The sequence below is a fragment of the Centrocercus urophasianus genome, unplaced genomic scaffold (assembly GCF_019232065.1).
Source record: "Centrocercus urophasianus isolate 14NV4802_14NV808 unplaced genomic scaffold, USGS_Curo_1.0 seq_979, whole genome shotgun sequence".
In the NCBI taxonomy this organism is placed as follows: Eukaryota; Metazoa; Chordata; class Aves; order Galliformes; family Phasianidae; genus Centrocercus; species Centrocercus urophasianus.
In genome coordinates this window covers 5,218-14,661 of record NW_024885620.1, presented here as the reverse complement: position 1 = coordinate 14,661, position 9,444 = coordinate 5,218, and the positions used below count along the sequence as shown (strand labels likewise).

Genomic DNA, 9,444 nt, shown 5'->3' with positions numbered 1-9,444 from the left:
ATCATTAATTCCTGTTCTTTAGAGTTTTTCTAGGCCAATTCCTACTGACTTAGTCAAGGGGGTGCTGTTGGTAATAGGAAATGTTCCTTTTACTGAATGACAAATATAACATTCATTTACGATTTTATTCTATGTAGCCTGCGTGGATGGTTGTTTTGCTTTTTCCCCTAAAGTTTTCCCAGATGTATCATTATCCTTCCGGTGTAAAACTCTGCAGAGCTCACACATTTCACCTGGATTAAATTCAGGTATAACTGCATGTAAAAGATATTTTTCTTTTTCTTTTTTCTTTTTTTCCTTTTTTTTTCCTCAAGATTCTATAGCATTGCATTTAAAAGAGCAATTTAAAGCAAGAAATATACACGGATCACTCTGAAAGCAATGCTTCATATTTATTTTTGTGAAAACTACCACAGATACAAATAGCACAATAACATTATTTGATAAAGCAAATTTTCAGCTACAAAATGCTGTCTTACAAGAGTCACCACCGTTAGCTATACATTTTTGCCAGCAATGAACAAGAGCCTGCTTGCCACTCTCCTAAAAATCTGCACCTGCAGAGGTGACCCACTGATACTGTCACCGCTACTGAAATGTCACCTCACTGGGCTCACATCCACTGTTAGATCTCCACTGTTTGGTTTAGTAAGCATCAATGAATGTCAGTGGGTACAATCTTTTTCTTCATGGAGGAATTCAGTGGCACGCCTTCGCACTTCCATGTCAGACACTTTCTTGTCACTGCTCCTCTGCTGCCATCTGTCGCACAGCAACAAAATGTAATGGAACATTGGTAGGAATGTTCAACCTTTTCTGCCATACCACCAATATCTGCCTCTGATTTCATGGGCCAACATGATAAAATAGAATTGTAGAATCATAGGTAGCATTACTTTTGGAGCAGTCCCTGCAGATGTGGTTTTCAATTTAAGCGATTAATGTTTTGCTGTTTTTACCAGCAATTGAAGATAGGTAGTTTATAGAAACTGTCATGTCAGACAGAAGCTGAAGAAGTCTTCAATACTGCAAGGACCACACTGAATTACAAGAGCCAATTATTCTATGATCAGAACTACTGTCTACGATACAATAGACTCAAAGAAAATTTGAGGTTGGAAGGGACCTATGGAGGTCACTTGGTTCCAGTACCCTTGCTCAAGCAGGGTCAGTTACAGCAGGTTGCTCAGGACCATTTCCAGATAACTTTTAATTATCACCATGGATGGAGATTTCACAACCTCTGTTGACCATCTACGCCAGCACTCTGTTTCTTTACTCACAGTAAAGAAGTACTTCCTGATGTACAAACAAAGCCTTCTGTGTTTCAGTTTGTGCCCATTGTCTCTTGTCCTGTCACTGATACCACTGAAAACAGCCTGGCTCCATCCTCTTTGTACTCTGCATTGAGATATTTGCATATTTTGATGATATTTCTCTTGAGCCTCCTCTGCTCTAAACAGTTCCAGCTCTCTGAGTCTTTCCTCGTATGAAAGATGCTTCAGTCCCTTAATCATCTTCATTATCCTTTTCTGAACTCACTCTAGAATGTTTTCCTTAATGAGGAGACCAAAACTGGGCACAGGACTCCAGATATTGCCTCACCAGTGTGGAATAGAGAAGAAGGATCACCTCTCTCAATCTGCTGTTCGTGTCAGCAGGCCTTTCTGGGGTGAAGTGTGGTGACTGTGCTTGCAAATTCTTAATCAAATCCAAAGGGTCTACTAAAATAACCTAGAGTCTGGTGGAAGAACCATGGGTATTCTCCAAATATAAGTGAATTATTTGGTCTGAAACTTGTTTGATGGCATGCTCTTTCCTAGAACTGGAATATATTTCAGCTCTCATTAGTTTCCTCAATTTTCTCAGCATCGGAGATAAAAATAGCGTAGTTAAGCTACACCATAAGAAGCCTTGTTAAGACATAACAGTGAATTCTTGTTTATATCTTTTCCATCCATTTGAATGCAGCATTTTTTAAAAATGTTTTTAATTGTATATAAAAAAACCACTTCTCCCTCTCCCTCCCCCTCCCAGCTCCTGAGATAACTAGCTTACTGCAGGAAGGATATCACGACTCATTGATTCATCATTTTCTGCCTTCTGAGCCTCAAAATATAGACCATATATAAACCACACACATATGTATAAACATCTCCCCTCCCCTTTCTTTCACTCCTCTCCCCTCCCCTCTCCTTCCTTTCCTTCAAAAACACCTCAGCTGATAAATATGCATTACTAGTCTTTAAGGAAAAAACTGATCATTCATATTGTCTCAATAAATATTCTGGAAAGAGGTGCCATATATTTGTCTGCCTTCCTTAGAAGCCACTTTTACTTCACTGCAGGATCTGTGAGTCCCCACTCCTTCAGGCTGCCAAGGAGAACAACATCCCAGTCATTATGAAACTTCTCACTGATGAAACATGTGATATTTATCAGAGAGGTAACTCATTATTTTCTCTGAATTGTTTTTTGGGGAAAAGCAAGAACCTGAAACAATGAGCATAGTAGTATGTAAGCTAGTTTACTGCAACGTTCTCACTGGCAGAATCAAATGACTTAAATCTATGTCAGCAGCTTTGCAATAAAATGAGTTCTCTAACTCAAGTCATAAACAGTTGGTAATGATTGGAGTTTTACAACTTGAAGAGGCTATTTTTACAGAGGGACTGAAGGATGTGTTTTACAGAGGCAGGTGGGCAGTGGAAGGGCTATGTACTCATTTCAGTTCATGGCGCTCACAAACACCTGAAGTTTCTGTTCAGCATTTGGGTTTTGGTGGAGTGACTGTCACCACATTGTATGACAAAGTGGCACCTGGCAACACTCAAAGGAAGATTGGGAATACCCATAACCCTCCACCCCAATAAATCTATGTCTGCTTTTATTCTGTATTGCTGAATGTCTAGATGACTCACGTGCTTACTTTACTGTTTCTAGGTGCAGTAGGGGAGACTGCCCTCCATGTAGCTGCCTTGTATGATAATGTGGAGGCTGCACTGGCTCTGATGGAAGCAGCTCCGGAGCTTGTCAATGAAAGGATGACATCAGAACTCTATGAAGGTAACATCTCAAAGAATGGGGATGGAGAGGTTTCTCTGCAAGGGGAGAGAGGAGGTTGTAATTGTTTCTATTCAGGAAACTGGAATATACTGTTCCTGGTTCAATATGTTACTAAATTACTAAATTTTGTTACACTGCAAAAGCAATATACAAATAGCTCCTGACCCTTTGTGGAAGGTGGCTTTATATTAAAACCAGCTTGTGCAAGTACTCAAATGCGTAACTCGCAAAGTACTGGTGGGTCTGTTCACTACAGCGGGATGGCAACGATGTGTACAGCTTTGCTTTCTGCCATAGACAAACCAGATTGTGTGACAGAAGAGTTCCCTGCCTGATCTTCTTTGAAAAGACAAAAACTGATTCTTTTGCTGGCAAATAATAGGGATTAAAAACAATCTTAATTGCTGTTACTGAGTTTTGAGTCAGAGCAATTTTTAAAAAACCTAGAGTTTCTTATGTGATTCTGTTTCACTGTCCAGAACTATCTCAGAGTGTATTGAAATCACTAAAATAGTAATTAGGGGGTTTTAAAACTTCTAATATCTAGTTTGAAGGATTAGAGAAAGTTTGGGAACTTGGTTTTGATGCACTCTTCATGTCTCATTAAGTCCTTCCAGACTGATTCCTACCTGCAAAATAACCCAAAATAACCCTACCTGCAAAATCTCTCCAAACGAACAAAAACCCCAACGTGCAGAAAGTGCATCCTGCTGGTTTAGTTAGCAGACTGTAAAATCTTTTTTCATGAATTCACAAGACCACTAGTCTCTAGTCCACAGCAATAACCTGAAAGCTAATCCGTATTAGTCCTATGGATACAATTTCCCAAAACTGGTATTTAACATGTGTTGAGTGTGAACTGCAGGCTGCTGATCAGCCTGAAGTTAACTTCTTAGAGGACAAGGTTTTGTATCTGTGTTTTACAGGGCAGACAGCTCTCCACATTGCAGCAGTGAACCAGAATATCACTTTGGTGAAGGCTTTGCTCAAGAGAGGGGCAAATATCTGCACAGCACAGGCCACTGGGCACTTCTTCAGGCGCAGCTCCCAGAACCTTCTCTATTTTGGTACATCCTTCTCTTTTCTTCTCTCCTTGTTGCTATGAGAAGCAGCCAAAAGAGTGATGAGGGAGGCATGTTTCAGTTCCTGTTTAAACTGTATAAGCAAAGGCTTCTGTCTTCGAGGGTCATCATTCGCACACTTCTGTCTCACAGTAAAGCTTCATCTGAGTTTGTAAATACTACATTAATAAAAATATATTATTTGAAAACATTTTACATATTTGCATGTATACAAACATTATATATTGCATAAAAAATATAATGTTAATTTCTACAGTCTTTTGGTCCTTTCTGAGTATGATGAGTAGTGGGCCAGAAATCTCATAGGTTACTTTTACAGGTTCCTTTTATAGCTTTGTGACATGGATCATTTCCCCTCACCATACTTCAGCCTCACTCACATGCTAGGGACTTAATATTGTTTCCTCCATCCCCTTCTTTGCAGGAGAACATGTTTTGTCATTTGCTGCCTGTGTGGGAAATGAGGAGATTGTACAGTTGCTCATTGAAAATGGAGCTGACATTAGAGCTCAGGATTACCTGGGTACGTGCCTAGTGAATTGCATACATTGAACATTTTAAACCAGACTCCATCAGCTTGTTCAGTGTGGAGAAAAGAATGCTCTGGGGAGACATTGTTGCAGTCTTCCTGTATTTAAAATGATATTATAAACAGGAAGGAAATCAACTTTTTTACAGCAGTAGTTAGTGATAGGACAAGGTGAATGATTTTGAACTAGAGCAGGGGAGATTTAGGTTAGATGTTAGTCAGTGAAAAGTTTTTCACTGAGAGGGTGGTGAGGGACTGGTTCAAGCTGCCCAGAGAGGTATTCAAGCCCAGGTTACATGAGGTCCTGGATAACCTGATCTGGTAGGTAGCAACCCTGCCCATGGCAGGGGGTTGGAGATCTATGATTCTAGAAGTCCCTTCCAAACCAAGCCATTGTATGATTCCATGATCTGTGTACTTAAGTATTTTTTCCTCACTAAAAACACAGTTGAAATGAAGGATATGAGGAAAATGAAAGCCATTATTAATGCCATCAGGCAATTGCCAGTCTTTCTACAGAGTTGTTATTCAACATGTAAGGACTGCTCCAAAAGTAATGCCTCTAACTTCATGATGTTGAGCCATGAAATCAGCAGCAGATGTTTGTGGTATGGCAGGAAAAGTTCAACCTTCCTACCAATATTCCATTATGTTTTGTTGCTGTGTGACAGATGGCAGGAGAAGAGCAGTCTGACAAAAAGGTTTCTGACATGGAAGTTCACATGAAGGAAAGGTGCGCCATTGAATTCCTCCATGAAGAAAAAGACGGCACCCATTGACATTCACTGATGCTTGTTAAACCAAACAGTGGAGACTAAACAGTGGATGTGAGCACAGTGAGGTTGTGGGTGGTGTTTTATAGGTGTGGCAGCAGCAATAGTGGGTTACCTCTTGTGATGCAGATTTTTATGAGCATGGCATACAGGCTTTTCTTCACTGCTGGTGAAAATGCACAGCTAATGGTGGTGTCTGTATTGAAGAATGGCATTCTGCAGATGATAATTTGCTCTTTTAGAGTTATTTTACTCTTTGCACTTGTGGTAGTTTTCGTGGAAATAAGTAGAAGGCATTATTTTCAGAGTAACCTATGTATTTACCCATTCTGATTATTTAACAGGTAACACCATCCTCCACATCTTAGTTCTCCAGCCTAATAAGACATTTGCCTGCCGCATGTACAGCCTGATACTTTCCTACGACCAGACCAAAGAGGGACCAAGACCACTTGAATTAATTCCTAACAATGAGGGGCTTACTCCATTCAAACTGGCTGGAGTTGAGGGGAACACTGTGGTAAGTTTATTTGTGACACTGTTGCCTCCATATTAAAGACTTTATTCAGAAGCAGAGAACTTGAAATAACATCACCCTGAACAAGGGAGTTTGTACACACTCTTAGTGGGTTGAAGTCTCGTATAAGACCCAAAAGCCTGTTTAAGAAATTTCTTTATCTTAGTGAGAAAAACTCGTGCTTAAAGGATAGCTCTTTTGATCCAATTTTTGAAGCTTTTCAGTTAACCAGTTTATTAGCAGAAAGATCCACCCAAAGCCTTTTTTAAAAGTCTGACTGAAGTTGTTTCTATTATCTATTTCGTTTTCCATAAACATGATACACGGGGGAGTTCTCCAGATATCTGCAGACATTTGTTTTTATGCAAGATCTCAATATAAATCCTCATCCTTTGCTTTAATAAAAAGACAGAGGTGGTTAGTGTTTCTTCTGTAGATTCACAAAGGACAATATGATTTCCTTTTTCATATATCTCTTTTCTGATGATCTGTAGAAAAATATAAAAGGATTTTTTTTCCCTAATCAACATATCCACATAAAATCTTTTATATGGAGACATGACTACTTCAAACAAGTTCATCAGTGTGACTAGTGTTAAGGATGACTACATCTTTGCTTCCAAAGCATACAAACACAACATTTTCTCCTCAGTTTCAGATCTGACATAACTTCAAGCAGTCCCTCTTATTTTAGTGGAATCTCTGTGTGTGGCTGCAAAAGCAAAATGGGACTCTTAAGCCTGTCAGACACTGCTGTGCTTACTTTTGGTATGTCTGGGAGAATATCTGTGCTACACAGCTGTAATGCAGGCAGCTTTATACTTTACTTGAAGCACAAACTAATAATCAGATGGATCAGGAAAAAAGCTCTTCCCATTCTTAAGCTGATGGAAGAGAGAGATGTGAGAACCACAGCTAAGTTAAAGGAAAATATTTTGTAATGCAGAATTCTAACAATTTCAGTGTATTTGCAGTGAGAACAAATATTTACTGGAAGGCTTCTATAATCCTTGATTCCCTTCTTTTCTCCTCAGATGTTTCAATACCTCATGCAAAGGCGAAAGCATAATCTCTGGTCCTTTGGCCCCTTGACCACTGTGCTGTATGATCTCACAGAGATTGACTCCTGGGCTGAAGATCAATCCTTCCTTGAACTCATTGTCTCAACCAAGAAGAGAGAGGTACTGTAGGCGTGAGAAGTTTTGAGGACTGTGGTAATTCTAAAAGGAGAATAATGAGTTTGAAGGCTCAGGCTCTTCCATGTTATTCACAGGGCAAGAAACAGTATCATACTGCGGGCAATACATGAAATATAGCAGCTTTTTAATAATACATTTATATTTGATGCTTTAGCAGTTTATTCTGAGATGGGAGCTTGAAGATGGATTGAAAGAACATCATATTAACAGATCACATGGAACATGTTTCAGTAAAGGGTTCTTTCTTTTTTCCCATGCTCAAAGATATAAATAACATGTAGCTCTAGAGTAGCTTTAGCACGTACTAGCTTTCTGTATCAGTGATAGTGATTAACAACATCCCCGTGAGGCAAACTGTGTTAAGAAATCCTAAATTGGAATGCATTTTAAAAGCACTCCTTATTGTTATTATTTTCTTCATTTAATCACTATTGGTTATCCAGCTTATGACTCAAAAAGAAGAACGTGGATTATCTCTGCTGAATCAGAGATGAGTCAGTAGACGCTTTAATTATTAAATGGATAAATGCTGTATGGAATGCTCCCAGTTCTGTATTATCTCCATCTATAAAAAATTTTGGTTAAACTTCAGAAACAAAAGTTTCAGCAACTGGAGAACAATGTGAAGGAAGTTCATGGAATTCTCATTTGTTTATATTTAAAAGCCTCTGAATCTGAATGCGTAGAAATGTATAGGAAAACACTCTGTGTCATAAAACAGAACAACCTTGTAAGTTGTCCAGAAGGATAAACCATAACCCTGAAAGAAGGAAGAATATTGTGTATCTGTCTTTTCCCAATACATATGGTGTATGCAGATGCAACGTTACCAATTCTAGAGCATTCCTAGAGGCCAAAAAAGCTTCTTTGTTTTCCAGAATGCTCTTAATCATGAGTAGTTGGAATTTCTGCATGTGTAAGTAAGAAATTTGTCATAGTGCTTGATACACCTTTGACCAAAAATCTTTCCTGTCTCTTCTGGACACTTTGACGTATATCCCCTTCTTGCTCATTGCAGGAATCCCCTAAATGGTGCAAGAAGTAACTCTAGAAGAATTTAGTTGAGTTCATAGCTCAAATTCATTAGCATAAGTCCTACTTACACTCTAAATGTCAGTCTTTTTGCAGAAATTGAAGGCTTGATATAGATGATTCAATTAATCATCAACCAATTAATAACACAGAAACTTAAAATGCTGTATTTTTGTGTAAGCCATGAAGCTTTAGTTAAGTGCTAGTCACATTTGGAAAAAAAAGTTCTTATTTTTTTATCCTAAATAATCTGATAAAACATACTTGTACTGCTGTAGCAATGGGAATATTCTGCCATCAATTCAATGTTCCAGTATTTGACAAAATCATTTTGAAAATTTATCAGATAAATTTAACTGTTGGTATTTTATCTTCCAGAATCTGCCTGAACTGAGGGCATTTTTAAGTCACTTACATACATGCCCTTGTCTACCTTTTACAGAAAAGACCTTGTTGACTTTGGTGCTCAGATGAAGAACTCCTAAATGATTGCTGCAAAAGCAGCTAATTGGTTGTGTAAACTCTGTATGCTTCCTATGAGCTATGAGCCAAGAAAGTTCTTCCCTTTTACAGGTGGAGAAAATACAAATAAAATAACACTGTCTTAAAGCAGCTGAATCTAGCTGCCTTAAACAATTGCTGAAGTACAAAGCAAACTTTGATCCTTCGTGATGTCCTTGTTTTGGCTGGGATAAAGTCAGTTTTCTTCACTGGAGCTGTGTTGTTGTTTTATAATTTTGGATCAGTCTTCTATGTCATAACATCATGTAGCATACTCCGAGTTAAAGAGTTAATGCTGCAGTTCCATGGGTTATCAGTAGTTCCAGGTACCTGGTCTCAGAAGAGAAGAATGAACAGCAGCTCCCAGAAGACTTCGTTATTCCATTTCCATTTTCTGTTCAGAGGGAAAGATGAAACTGACTGGGAGTCATGAGACTGTTTCTCTTTTTCTGCCCATTTTGCTTGGTGTGCTCCCTGGCAGTATTGCCTACAACATTAGAGTAAGGCCTACAGTTTTGGACACTCTCATTTTATTTGATTTATTAGCATCAATTCCAATTACACTGTATTATATTGTATTATCTTTCATTCCACTATCATATTTTAGTAAATTAGTTTTTCCTTAGCTTATTTTACTGTTTTCCTCATCTGGGCCTATCTCCCTGTCTTTTCCCTTCCCCTTTCCTGGGGTGTGAGTCCATGGGTCCATTTGCCACTTCAGTCACAGAACAAGGCTGAACTGGGC

At 38.7% G+C, this 9,444-nt stretch overlaps 1 protein-coding gene across 1 annotated transcript; it reads left to right on the top strand.

The window, feature by feature from the left end:
* Positions 1-1,221: 1,221 nt before the first annotated feature.
* Positions 1,222-7,634, top strand: LOC122171802 (transient receptor potential cation channel subfamily V member 5-like). Its single transcript, XM_042839576.1, has 7 exons — positions 1,222-1,284; positions 2,326-2,446; positions 2,944-3,066; positions 3,993-4,133; positions 4,573-4,671; positions 5,795-5,970; positions 7,002-7,634. The coding sequence occupies exons 1-7, from the start codon at positions 1,222-1,224 to the stop codon at positions 7,155-7,157; spliced, it is 879 nt and encodes a 292-aa protein (XP_042695510.1). The 3' UTR covers positions 7,158-7,634.
* The last annotated feature ends 1,810 nt before the right edge of the window (positions 7,635-9,444 follow it).

Coding starts and splice junctions, on each gene's coding strand:
- LOC122171802 (XM_042839576.1), top strand. CDS start 1,222: ATGGATGGAGATTTCACAACCTCTGTTGACCATCTACGCCAGCACTCT. Junction 3,067..3,992: donor GACATCAGAACTCTATGAAG/GTAACATCTCAA, acceptor TGTGTTTTACAG/GGCAGACAGCTCTCCACATT. Junction 4,672..5,794: donor TAGAGCTCAGGATTACCTGG/GTACGTGCCTAG, acceptor ATTATTTAACAG/GTAACACCATCCTCCACATC.